Below are 14,546 nucleotides of genomic sequence, written 5' to 3' on the forward strand. Positions count from 1 at the left end.
GATGACACTCTAAGTGTGATTAACTCCCTTATCCCTATGCCTTATAGGGTGAAATCCCAAATTAGGATAACCTAGAGAATTGCATACATTATAAAAATCTAGATTCTCTTTCTGCCTCTGTAGTAACTAAATTTACAACAGTTTTCAACACATTACTTCATGTATCTGCATCACTTTTCCCATCCCACTGTCCTGGAAACATTATAACAAAGTGAGAATGTTAGGTTTCTTTTATACAAACCAAGACAGTTTATGAAGATGATACAGCTATTCACAGGTACAAGCTAAGCATGATCTAAATAAATATCATCTTAGAACCACAGCATGGCTTGAGCTGCAAGGGACCTTGAACACCATCTAGTCCCAACCCTGAATTTTGCTAATAGCAACAACTTGGAGAAGCACTCCAAAGGGGAAAAAAAAAAGTCAAATCAAGTAATATGGCTCAGTTCCAAATACACTTGAATGACCATTGCCCACTTTCAAGAATTAGACTTAAAATTGCTCATTGCATGAACAAAATGTATCATAAATGTTCTACTTATAAAACTGGTTTAGACAGATAATCAACATAAGGAAACGTCAGACTACCACATTATTTTGTAATGGCATATACAAACAGGAAAGCTCAGTAATTAAAAAGTCTCCTTGCATACAAGTAAGCAGCTCTTCCCAAAAACAAATGCAGTAAGCTTTAGCAAAACCTAAACTTTAAGGTTTTTTTTTTTATTTTACCTAAATTTCACATATGTGAATATAAAAAATAAATGCTGAAATAAACTAAGCACCAATTTTAAAATTAAATGTAGACATTTAATGATGTTTAAGTCAGACAGACATTGGGGGTGGAGAATAAGGCAGAGACAGGGCTGGTCATACAAATTTAACTGCTACCATGTACTTGTGGTTGCTGTAAAAGTCAGTATCACCAACACCACAGAGCTGGAAGACAATCAAAGATGGACAGCTCAGCGTGGCAGAAGACAGAACCCCACGAGAGCAATCACATGATGGCAGGGATGGCAGGAAAAGGGTCAACACTGCCCACTTCCTTTCTGTGCCTCAGAAATGCTGAGAGGTGGGTGAAGAAGGGGCTGCAGAACGCAGTGTGTGTGTGTGTGTACCTGTGAAAGTGTTCATCCTCTTTTGCAGTTGCTGGGGTGGAAATAGCTTCAGATTACTCACACATCCATCAGCCATGACAAAGAACACTGCTATTCAACATTTCACTTCATAAATTAAGGATATAAAGGCATCAGAAATATGTTGGTATCTCACTCTACTTGCAGGTTTCTACTACTACTGATACCATCATGATATTGCCATAGAAGAAGACAACAGACACTAGGAGAAAGGCGTGTACATCAAGGATCAGAGAAATTGTCCTGACCCTTTTGCAATGTACAGAAACATCCTATTTATCCTCGGGATTTGGATAAATTAAGCTCTACATGCTCTGAGTACCATCCTTATTACCACTGAGGTGGTTAGGAAGGCATTTTTCCCCTTGGAGCAAGATTTCCTTCTCAGCAGCTAAGGAATTCAGTTAATCCAGGAAACTCACTCTGTCTCTACTGAACAGACACCCAGAAGAGATGACACAAGCCAAAAGCTTCTTAAAAGGAATCCTCTCCAAAATAAGGGAAAAGTATCTATGGTTATAACAGTGCGGCAAGCAAAAAAGCACTCTCCCTTAGAAGAAAACAAACGCAGGTGTCACAGCCACCATCAGCACCCAGACTGGCTGGGTATACACAGCTCCAACTGCAAGGCCACTCCAAACTACAAAGTCCACATGGCAGCAGGACAGGATTTAATGGCTGATCTGTAACCTGGCGGGAAACTTCTCACAGAGGCAGACAATCATCAGGCTGCTCTCTGAAGCCAGTGCAGCAGGAACACATTTGAAGATTGCTGTAATTGGTATTTTTCCCTAAAAGTAGAAGTTTGGAGTGTCTGGTTTAAGGTTGTGGATGTGAGAGTTTTGGCACAGAGTGCATGTGGGAGGAAATGAGGGGGAAAAGGTCTCAACACAGGTAGGTTTACTGAGAAAGCTAGATCAGTACATTTATAATTATATACATGGATATTTCTGAGCATCCATACACACAAGAATGTCAAAGACCTGGAGACAAACGTGGAACCCTGAAGATAAGACAGGCACTTAAACAAGTGCTGAGTTTCAAAAGTTTTTCCAAACCACCAGTATCAGAACGTTGTACAACACTTGAGCTTCAATACGTGACTGTCTCACATTGGTACACGCTACCAATTTTTGTGCTGCCACTTGATCACTCAAAATGAATGAAGACTTCTTTGAGAAGGCAAAGTTTTCAAATGTGTCTAATCTATCAAAAATTTGAGGTACCAATTTTTTGAGCTCAAGCTTAAACTTAATGCAGGTGAGAAAGCAAATCGTGAAACAAAAGTATTCTGGAGCTTGTAGCAGACTACAAACAATTTATTTACAACAGTAAGAATTAGTAGCTCCTTCAGAACATCTAATACTCAAGATACTGAGCCAGTATCAGAATGTTAGGAGATACAGTTGATTATTGCTTCAGAAAATTCTACCAGAATTTTGAACACTGTAAAACTCACACATTCTAATTTCATCACAGATCCACTTTACAGGATCCTACTTTAGCCAAAAGCTACAGACAGGCAGAAATCAGAAGGTAATAGAAAACTAGATGTTTTACTGGAAATCCTGACAAAGGGTCCAGGAGAGAGATAAATCCTCTCTTCTTTCACTTTTTTTTTCCTGTTAAATGGACAGAACACCTGAGGCAGACTGCAAACCCAGCTCATATATTGAAAACTTCCCACAACTGCAATAATGTCACCACTTTGGGTTGGTTAGGTCTTTGGATGCTGGTAGATGGCTTTGGTGACTATACCAGTAGTCAACGCATAAAATTACTTCATTGTTCTCTTTTTTCCTCCCCATTCTACATATCAATCCTTATCTGTCTGAAAACAGTTTGCTATAGGCATAACAAGTGAATTTATTGAAATAGCCTTTGCTGCACTATGGCAACAAGAAAAACTCTCATGAAATACTAGATACAGTTTCAGTATTGCTGGAGACTTTATCAAAAGTATTACAATACATCTCACTCAAAACAAAGAAGGGCCTTGTTAGAGCATTTCACTGATTTTTAAAGAAGGAAACAGTTGTTTGGCCTTTTATTTTTTAAAGGTTTCAAAAAGCTAAAAAATTGGATCACAAAATGCAATAATCTAAAGTAATTCCAGTTCTGACCTTCTTCACTATACAGCAAACACTAGACCTAACAGGCAAATCCATCGAAATCAATTAGCAGGATTGAGCAGTGTTTTCATTAGTAAACACTGGCTTTCCATCACCACTTTCAGATTATTTTCCTTTTCCAGATATGAAAATAAACTATCCTAATCTTTAAACAGCCAGAATCCGTACAGTGATTATTAAAGAAGTCTTAAAACTTTCATTCTGTCTGCACTGAAAGTAAGTAGCAGCCATGTTCAGTAAGGCTATCACTTTAAGTGGAAACAACTTACATGTTTCCCAATAAAACACAGAGCATTCTACAAGAAATATGCAATGCTTGGATATGATCCGAACGCAGAAAATATTATCAAATTGTACACAGAAGGTGAATGCAAACCAGATTTCTCAACATAAAAGAAGTGATATTATGAAAAGCATTTTAGCACTGCAAAGCTTTCTGTAACACAACCTGGTTCAATTTTGTTTGTTTCCACATAGACAATTTCCCATCCAGGGCACTGTATCACAGACAGCATTGTCACAATGTTTTTAAAATTAAGAACATGGCAAAACTGTTTTTACTAAAATTGAGAACAATAACAAAATGTTTAAAGGGACCTTCTGAATTTCAAGCTGATGTACGGCTCAAAGTAGAGCACCTTCTGGAGGGCAAAGAGAATTAGACCTTTTCTTGTTTTAGACATTGGGGCAGGGTTTCTCTGTCCTTTGAACTCTTGCCCAACCACAGGTTATCCAACAGCCCCTAATTTTCATTAAGAAGTGAGATTCTGATTTTCCATTGGGTTTTGTAAGCAATACAATATATGAAAAAGCAAAATGTAAATATATGTAAAAGCATGACACTGACATCAAATTGTATTTTGCCTCTAAAAAACAGAAGAGTGTGGACTGACAAATCAAGTCATGTAACCAAGAGAAAGCTCTACTAAACACATCATGGAGTGCTTGAAAAGTCTACGCACTGAAATCTTAGTTCACAAATACTGCTCTGAGCAACATACTTTGTCAGCCAAATAAATACTGTTGCCAGACAACTTATTCTTTTTCACTTTTTCACACTATAAAAGGTTCCCTTACTACACAGCAGGGCCATGCCCTGGGACACAATTCACCACGGGGAAGCCTTAAACCACATAATCAGGACACTATCATCTTTCACTAGGTAGTGAGTTTTTATGAAAGCTTTCCTATTTCTGAGTTCTAGTCACAAGAGTGCAAATTATCATAGTAAGAAAAACACTGACCAAATAAAAAACCCCACCCTGCAGCCATTGTTTCAGTCTGCCATCACTCTATAGCAACTAGTACTGTAGTGAATAAAAGCCATTCCAAAATATTTACCCAGGAGTTGACCTGGCATTAGGGGTCATAGCCAAACACACACAATTGCCAGTTCCATACCAAACCAGCCAGTTTTCCAACATCCTTGAATAGAATCACTATAGTAACTCATATTTTTTTAAAGTTGAATCTCTTTCATAATCTTGTCATACATAAGTAAAATCAGAAACCCATTTATTATTATTCTTAAGATATACCAAGCACCACTTAATAAAAGCTTAAAATTTTCCAAAGTAATGATGTGTAATTTCTGCTCTTCACTGGAAGAGGTGCCATGAACAAACTTACAGGAGTGTACACAATTTCATCAGTACAATCAAACTCTTACAGACTCTTCTATTAATATGATTAAATTCAAACACAAATTACAAATTCATGTAACCAAGTAAAGTTTACATTTGAGTGCAAATTTGCACTTAAAACTAATGCCCTATACTGATCTTCTAGATGACAACCCTAGTCCTAGGACTTTTTCCAGTTCTTACAGGATTCAAACTCTAAACAAATTTCCCAGAGTAATGAGTAATCTACAACAAAATTCTGCAAGACAGACCAGGGCATTAAAGAGCCCTCTTCTACTCAGTTGCATAGAGAAATGAAGCAAGTAGTATCTACACAGAAGGCATCTTCATAGGAGGCAAAAATGAGCAAGAATCAGAGGAATGGCTCCCTAGTAAGAGGGAGCCCTCTGTGCTAGAAGATGATCTGAAGAGGAGCTGTCTGACTTGAGCACGCAATGGAAGAAGCAGACTAGAAAATTTAATTGAATATATAATAACAATAAGTTGATAACTTTGAGGGCAATGCCTGTAACAGAAGATGACCATTATCCTGAAGCATTAAAGAAAATAGTTTTAGCAAGTTACATGTACCCAACACAAGAAAACACTGAAGCCATGCATAATAAGAAGGTATGAGAAAAACAGGTGATGGCTAAAAGAAAAAAAAAAAAAAAAAAGAACATTGGACTTGGTGTCAAAGCAGATTTTTTTAGTCTTTCTTGAGAACCAAACTAGACAGCAGCAAAAGGCAGAACTGCAACTGAATGACTGAAGGCAACCAAACACGTGGAAAACTTGAAAAAAGTTATGTTACAACCTTATATATCTTCATTATGCAAAAGCTCATGAGGCACCATACAGTCCAGGAAGATAATCTGACTGCCACTGCTAGGTCTGAACTACTGCAGAGTTTTACCTCTGTTGACTCAAGTTTTCATCTTTGATTCTTAAGCTTCCAGACAGGGACAGTTACAAAAAAGCAGTAATTTTTACTCACAATTAAAGACCTGAGGGGAAAGAGGAATCTCTGCAAGAAGTTTAACACAATTATGAGCCAAGTGATGCATGCATCCAGAACAACTATCAATTACCTCTTTCATTTATCTACTGAACAATCTTAACAGCAGAAATTAACAAGCTTCAGTCTTTGCACAAGATGAAATGAGCATCACTCAATATCTATTTTACATGTAAATATTCATCCAAATCTAGCCAAAAATCTTGAAAAATCAACAATTACCTAAATAGTGCTTTACTCAAATACACTTCAGAAGAGGCTTCCATTAGCATGAAGTTCACTTTGAAAAACAGATTAGACACTCCATTACCTATCTGTAATATCTGCTAAATTACACTTCTCTAAAGTTTAGCACAACATTTAGTTCACTAATTCACACTGTGAGTCTCAACTCCACCTTCTTCAGAACCACTGCTCAAAACAAGGAGTTTTCTTTATGCATGTTCTGAATTTTGCACAGCTACCATTTATTTCCCTTTATTTATAACAAAGCAACTACTCCAACAGATACTGACACAAAGACAAACTCAGAGTGGTTTCTTATCATCTACAGCCTTCCCACAAACACCAGCTCATTTCAACTTCTATCACCTTCCAGCTAAGTTTTAGCTTTTGTTACCCCCTTTAGATGACAAATGCATCTAGACACAAGAGCAGAATTTCATTAATCATAAAGCTAAGTTTTCCTCAAAAATCATGACAGTGTGTTCCATTCATCTTGGTCTAACCTCTCTGAAAGAGAAATGGTTTTGACAGAAAAAACACACTTGCACAAACAAAGCAAATCCCATACATGTCTAGATGTCTGGGGATTTTTCAGCTGAAATGTAATGCTTGTCAATGGCATTTCAGGCTGGGAACAGATCCACACATCAGGAGGGAATTCCTAAAGCCAGCATGTCTGAATTGAATAGAACTAATTGGCCACTGGCTCAAGAAATAACTTGTATAAGGAATATTAAAAGCACAGTCTAAAACTTCTTCCTAGAATTATCTTCATTACATTATGATGTCTGTAGACTGTGGTCAATATCTTAACTCAAACTTATAATTGGGACTCTCTAGAGAGCACTAAGACTTCATTTGTAATGACTATTCACTTTGACTCAGTTAAAGGAAAACTGGTCTCCAAATACTCCTTCTGATGCACGTGAGCAGGCTGCATCCCTGACTTCTTTTTTCCAACCATTTTAATGCAGAGCTCAACAGACTCAGTAAAGTGCAATTAGTAATCCCAAACCTCTAACTAATGCCTCAGTGTTTTTATGTCCTCTTGAACTGTGCCTGCTTAGTGGTAGCAATTATTTGAAAAACATTCTGTTCACTAAAATGCACAGGCATCAGTCCTCAGGATTCCAATCACCCTTCCAGACTGACTAAATAGTAGTTTAAACATTTGTTGCAAAGAGATAACTTTCCACACCATGGGTTTGGCAAACTGAAAAGGACAATACCTTCAGATATATTACCAGCTTCTTGAGGTCTATACAGTGTGGAGAGTTGCACTTGCTTAAACTACTGAAAGTGGTACAATCTGACTAGTGGAGAGGGCACAAGTATTTCCACCATTTAGATGGTGCTTCCTTAGCTGCAGACTTGCATTTCCACTACTAGTATCACCCATAACACAACAGATTACCAATTTTAAAAACAGGTCTTGAAAAAGCCTCAGAGCCAGATTTTTAAAGGGTGAGATCTTTTTGCGGGTGAGCAACCATGCAGATAAACAGCAGGGGGGTTAAAACCTAAAAATTCCCATTTCTTGTTGCTTTAACTAGATTTAAATAACAAATTTGCATGACTACCATTAAAAGGCTGAAAAGCTTATACCTTCCCTGTGACACTTAATGAAGCAGAAACAGATCTGAAACCAAAAAGTTCAGAAGAAGACCAGAATTCCATCAGCCCTAAAATATCCTGCCATACAGTGTACTGTGCAATATTTTCTGTTAATATATTGCTTACCTGTATTCAAAGCCAAAGAAAACAATATAAAACATACTGGATAGACCAAACATACAAAACACAACACATGGAAAGTCAACATTAAAAAAAACCAAAACAAAGCAACCTGGAAAAAAAAGCCCCGCCCACATTCTGAAGGGTTATTTCTAATAACTTGTCGCTAAGACTAAGTTTTTTCACACATAAGGTAATCAAATAACCATGAAGACTTTTGAAATGCCTTTTTTTTTTTTTAATGATGGCCATTTAAAAGTCAAAGTATCAGGAATTATTCTTTAATGCAAAGCATGTTATTTCTCTAAGCTTTTTGATTAGACCTTTCTACTTTTGCTGACACAGAGGTATATTAGTCTAGAAAACCATTCTCCATCAGAGAACAAAACTACAACAGATCAGTGTTTCTGACAACAATCCTCCAGCCCCTGGGCAATTGTTATAAAAAAATCCCACTTGTTCTACTAAAGTGTCTGTCTCAAAAGAATTAAATGCAATTCACACTCCTAGTCCACAAACCATGCTTAGAAAAAACAACACCTCTCTTCCTCTCATATAACAGCTATGAAAGCATAAATTAAAGATGAAACCTTATTTTGTCATCAACAATAATTGTAACACATAGTTCAGATATGGCATCTTATTAGATGCATTCAAACAGTGATAAATGCACGGTCTACAGCACCCCTCCATTCCTTCCTCTCTCCCAAAACATCCATTTTATATAACAATCAACTCCTGTTAGCACTTTTATTAGAGGAGGTTAAAGAAGCTAAACTGTATAAATGCAAATCATTTCCTATCTACAAGTTCCCAAAAAATCTCTGCACTTACTACAAAATCATTCATTCGAACTCACTCCTTTTTGAAAACTTTGGATGCTGTAAGCACCCAAGACTTAAATCAAGATCAAACCATCATTTTATCTCCTACTGCAAAAGGTCAAAGTCTTTTCTAAGTCTCTCTACTGTGTTTCTATGCCTGACAAAAAAAAAAAAAAAAAGGAAAAAGCATCCACAATACTTGGACCAAGGGCAAGGAGAAACAATTGAAGAAAAAGGTTAACATTCTGCTTCATTTTGAATCTGTTAATTTATCTACAAACAAAAACACGATTCACTGCACCTTCCCCCAAGAAGTCCAGTATTTTTTTCAGACTTGCCAAAGTGAGTAGCTGCCTCATGTAAGTAGAGACATTAAAGCTTAATCAAGTTTAAATGATGACCAGTATTACAGACATCTTTAACAAAGGTCTGTACCTAGCAGCACTCCTGAAACACTATCATTTAAACTTCTGCTAGCAAATGCAGAGTTTTGGGTTTGTTCAATTTTAAGTTTCTCAAGCCACAGAGCTTCTCTGAGCTACTTTCTGAATAAAAATAATTTTAAAATTTCAGAGTAATATAGTGCAAATTAACAGGTTTTTCATAACAGCAACAATGGCTCAAATAGGTAAATATCTAATAAATTTAAAATTATCACTTTGCTCTCAAGCATGACTCCACAAATTACTTCAGTAAAGGCCAGTGAAGATACGAAATCCTCACTCCCAAGAAGTCTTTCAGCTTTCCACATAATACAGAGAGAGGAATACTCAACTCTGAGCATGCAAAAGAAAGTTTTCATTTTTGTTTTGCTGGAGTAAAGCCACTCTAAATTACTTAGTTAACTACTAGAGTCAAAGAGAAGTTAAGAAAAAGTTAGTAACAGAACTCAACATGCCCTATCCAGGCTTTGCTCTTCAATGTCTTACATACCTTAACAATTTGTTCCTGAAGTCTCTCAAGAGGCAAGTAAACAAGTAGATCTCTAATTCCCTAGGACTAGTCTACTCAATAAAATATTAACAGGAATTCAAACAGATTAATTTCATGAACCACTTCTCTGAATAAAGCCCCACACATTTGAACTACTTTCAAAATACCACCCAACCTTCAAAACAAAGTCACATTTTACACACTGCAGTAAAGCGAAGAGGATCTAATGGAGTTGGAACAACTTCATCTCACCAAAGAATTAGACCTTCCAAGCTAATACCAAGGTACATCAGTTGGTCACATTGAATTCCTTTCACTGTCACTGCATAGTCTATACTGTTAGAACCCTAGTCAATTTATACTAGATTCCACTTTTCCTTTGCTTTACCAAAAACTCTGAACCCCACTACTGAGGCTGTGATTAGCCCTCTGGAAAATCCTACTCTCTTACACCGAAAGTTGCAAGACAACTCACTTAAACCAGGTCACTTTCAGTGAGGAAGTGCCTGAGAATCACTACAAGGCACCAACTCTACTGACACACCAACCAGCAGCTCCTGGATGACATTCTGCAGTCTGGGCTACAAACTTGACCCAGCAGCCCAACAACTATGCCTGGACAGCTTAAAATGATTCAGTTTGACTCAGCTCAGGCACACACAGCCAAAAGTCATATCCAGGTTACTGCATCTTCACAGATGCCAGACTTGCTGCAGTCCCTGCAAAAAGCAAGATATGCCTTATGATCAAGCTGAGCCTGGAAAAACAGGGAAACAACAGAGGATTGTCAGTTCTCAAGCAGTCTAGTAAAAGGGCTTTCATTTAAGTTGATAAACAGTACAAATGTGAATCACACCACTATCTAGGTTGAAAATATTGCCAAATTTGTGTCAGCTCAGGGTAAGAGTGAAAATAAATGCGAGCATTTGTAAATGTAATTATCTGGAAGGAAAACAGACTTTATCTATAAAATTGTTACCTGCTGCCAGTTTGATGTAAACTCACCTGCAGTCTTATCAAATGCTTTTAGAACTAGTAAGCTAAAGACCTCATACATTCAAGGATATTATGCATGCACTTCATTTTTTACATTCAGTAGTTCAACTGAAATGTCATCACTGACAATGGTGAGTATGCTCCTATACAGGTTCACAGGCTTAAGTGCAGAAGCGTAGAGTGAATGCCAGAAAAATTATTTTTTCTTTCAATAATATTTATAATGAAGCTGGTGACTTTCGTGCAAACTCTAGTTAACTATGATAATAAATATGCATGGCTGACCTAAAGAAAGTATGATTTGTTAAACTGCTTACTAACAAAACCACAGAAGCACAGTCTGCCATAAACACAAAGGCAGTCTGGAGTTAGAATGTACTGGGAATGGACAAACTCATCAATAAAACAAAAAGTTCAGCCACAGGCAGTTAGCAGTCAACCTGCAATTCCAAAAAGACCGTGCTATGTTCTCAAACACAATCATGAAAGCTTCTTGACACTGGCTTCAGCCCACTTTTTTGAGATAGTGACTATCAAGCAACAATGACATTGTTAAAACCTAAGCAACGCAATCAAGGAACTCTAATTAGGATAAATCTTGGAAGATGTAGGGAATAATCACAGAAAACCTTCCTCTTTGTGTTCAAGAAACTGTCTGCGATGAGCAGAACTGAAAATACCCGAAGGTGTCGTAGTTCCTAATCTTAGAATTGCTTTCAACACTTTTTCGTGGCTCTGCTAGCAGTCAGCACCAAGGTGCAGAACAGGAGCCAGCTTCAAGACCAAGCCAACGTGATTTCTCAGAGGCTTCTGTTAATAAACAACCAGGGCCAGGCCAAGAGCAAGTGTGAATTTCCTCCTTTTCCCCGGGAACACGCACATGATCAGCCTCCACCCTCGGAGCAGGGAGCCCGCTCTCACACACAAACAGGGCTGTAACCTGCGTCCCCAGCCCTCCCCCTACCCCCCCTCGCCGCTTTCAAACCAGACGCGCAGCACGAACCAGCCAAAGGGAACATGACAAGGGGCAGCGGGAGGGTGTGGTTTGACTATTACATTTTTATTTTTTTTCAAAAAGGACAAACCCCAGCCTCTCCAGGCCATCAGAAACACCCACTTCATTAGGCAGAAATTACCCGCTGTGTTTTTCCAGTACAACATGTGAACTCGGGTCTACGAACCTGCTCCTGGTATTTACTTTAGGCGGCGGGCTGGCAGCCTGCAGGCTCGGAGAGCCAAGGCGCTCCGTCCGTCACGCCCTGGGAAAGCCACTCCAGGGATTGCACCAGCAACCCGGAGAGCCGCCGGACTGCAAGCGGCAGGTTGCTTTGTAAGAGGCGCCTTCCGCACAAAGACGAATATTTAAAGAAACAAACAAGCTAGCAACAAAAAAAGCGCCTAGCACCAGGCTCCTCAATCCTCCTCCACCAGCCGCCTGTACGTACTGTTAAAGTCACAGACAGACAAAAAAAACCCAAAAACCCACGGAGGTACCCGGTGTCGGGCTCGGGACGGGGGCAGCTCCTGTTCTGTCGCCCTTGCCCGCCCCCTTTCGCCACCTCCATCTCCCAGCGGGTTTCTCCCCTGCCTCGGAGCCTCCTGTCCCGCGGGGTCAGGCCGGCATGTGCCTGCGGGAGGGAACAGAGGGAGGAGGGGAGGGCTCCGGCCCTGCGCTCCCTTCCTCTCCCCGGCCGCTGCAACCTGCCTCCACCCGGGCACGGCCAGGGCCCCTCGCTGCCCACCGAGGAGCGGAGCCCCGGCCGCGGACAGCGCAGGAGCGCCCGTGTGTGAGCCGCCGGCCGGGGCGGGAGCCCGGCGGCCGCGGGGCGCGGCCTGGCCCGGGCGCGGCGTCTCACCGGGCCGGCCGGGCGGGAGGCCCTCGCCGGGGTCGCTCACCTCGGTGGGGTCGCTGATCTCGAACAGGTCCAGCCGGTTCGCGTTCCAGTGGTTGATGATGTCGGCGAGTTTGCGCCGCTCCTCCTCCCGGCTGCCGCCGCCGCCCGACATCCTCGCCGAGCCCGCCGCCGGGGAGCCGAGCCGGGGCCGGGGCCAGGCCCTCTCAGCCGAGCCCCGGACGGAGCGGGGTGTCCCTCAGTCCCGGCCGGGCAGGGCAGGCACCGGCTCTCCCCGCGGCCGCTGCCGGCTCGGGCGCCGCGGAAACGCCCCGGGATCGTGCCGCCGACAGCGATCGGCCCCGGCGGACAGTGGGGAAGGAGAGAAAGAAAAGGGGGAAGGGCGGGCAGGGGGCGGGGAGGAAGAGGAAGGATGCCCCGAGTCGGCAGCGCCCGCCGTATCTCCCGGCTCGGCAGCGCCTGTGGCCGCTCGCCTGCCCTGAGCCGAGCGAAGCCGCCGCTGCCGCCGCCTTTCTCCGCCCCGGGATCGCCCTCCCCTCGCTCTCTCCCTCACACACCGGCCGTGCGCGCCCCCGCCCGGCCGCCCGCCCTCCTCCTCCTCCCCTTCCCGGGCGTGTGCGCGCCTGCGCGCGCTCCCGGCGGCCGTCGCCTCCCGCCGGCGCGCGCCTCCGGAGAGTGCCCTCCGTGTCCCGCCTTCCTGTCGCTGCCCTGCTCCTGCCGGCCTGGGGGGGCGGCCGGGGCCCGGCGGGGGCCGGGGCGGGGCGGGGCGCGGCCAGGTGCAGCGGGAGTGCCCGCCCGGCGGCCGGGGACACGCGGCGGCGGGTTCAGCGCGGCCCGGCGGGGAGCGCGGTGCCGGCGGGAGGCCCCGCGGGAGAAGCGGCGGGAGCCCCGGGCGCCGCCTTAGCGCGGGGCCCGCGCTCGGGCTGTGGCACCAACAAAGAGCCGCCGCGGCCGCGGGAACAAAGACCTGCGGGCGGATCCCGGCGCGGCCCCGCCGGAGCTTCCCCGCGCTAAGGCGGAATGTCGGCGCTGCCCAGCCCGCCCTGCCCGCGGGCGGAGGTCAGGGCGCACGGCCCGGGAGTGGCCCCGGGTCAAGGCCGCCCCCTCGCCCTGCGGCCCCCGGGTCGCCGCGGTGCCTCGGCGTCTCCCGGCACAGCCGGGGGAACGACGCTCCGCTGTGTCCCGGTGGCTGCTGCGTTTGATGATGGTTATGGAGTGCCTTGGGAGAGCCGCGTGGAAGGAATTGTCTAAAAAAGCTGTATTGACAGAAATTTCCACAGCTTGAGATAAACCTGATAAGAAGTTAAAGCATCAGATACGTTTTAATGGATTTTAGACGCGTCATTTTTCTGTGGTTTCTCACAAAACGTGTCAGTTGGCCCTACGAGGCATCGCCCATTGTGTAGACGTTGGAATTCAGTCCAGCTCTGGGGGTTTGGCTTTGTTTCTTAACCCGCAGAAGTAATGCATCCTGATAGTTCAGCGGTCATATTTGTTGTGCTTTGGGCATCCTCTGAAACTTACTACTTGAACAATCCTGTTTGAACTTGGTTGTCCAAGTGTGTATCTTTTTTGGTTTCTTTGAGTGGTTAAAAAGGGGGAACTACCGTTTCCTTTTAGCATACCTGGCAAAGTATTTCAGGTTCCTCTTTGCTGAGGGAGTTCAGAGGAGTGAGTTTTGCTGATGAAGTTTTGATTTGGCTGGGTTATTTAAAGAAGGAGATTCCTCAGAGGCCTTGTCTACATTAAGCAATTAAATTATTGTTTTTATCCAGTAGTACAGCACCTGTATAACTACCAGAAGTTCTGGTTTTACAGGTGAAGGTCAGTTATACTTTTGCCCTACATATGTAACTGTGCCATATTCAGAGTTTCCAGTTCCAAGGGTGGAAGGGATTCTATTTCTTGGGTCCCAGATTTTGGGATGTGTTGAAAGCCTGTCTGAGCCCTTAGAGGACTTAGCGGGAGTCAGGGGAGACACACAAAATCTCAAGTTCTTGTAGTGCTATCATACTAAAACTATACTGTATTCCATTTAGATGTAAAGTGTAGAGAGAAGAAAAAATC

The 14,546-nt window shown here is 42.8% G+C and overlaps 1 protein-coding gene across 22 annotated transcripts in view; it reads right to left on the reverse strand.

The window, feature by feature from the left end:
- Positions 1-12,983, reverse strand: part of AFDN (afadin, adherens junction formation factor) — a 116,942-nt gene extending 103,959 nt beyond the window's left edge. For 8 of the 22 annotated variants that reach the window (XM_064708638.1, XM_064708634.1, XM_064708630.1 and 5 more), the window contains exon 1: positions 12,523-12,980. In XM_064708638.1, the coding sequence (XP_064564708.1) occupies positions 12,523-12,633 (111 nt within the window). In that variant the 5' untranslated portion in view covers positions 12,634-12,980. Of the gene's footprint in view, positions 1-12,522 lie in introns of all 22 variants that reach the window. The other 14 variants (XM_064708627.1, XM_064708618.1, XM_064708624.1 and 11 more) reach the window with 3 other exon arrangements.
- Positions 12,984-14,546: the final 1,563 nt, after the last annotated feature.

This window comes from Zonotrichia leucophrys, chromosome 3, assembly GCF_028769735.1.
Source record: "Zonotrichia leucophrys gambelii isolate GWCS_2022_RI chromosome 3, RI_Zleu_2.0, whole genome shotgun sequence".
In the NCBI taxonomy this organism is placed as follows: domain Eukaryota; kingdom Metazoa; phylum Chordata; class Aves; order Passeriformes; family Passerellidae; genus Zonotrichia; species Zonotrichia leucophrys.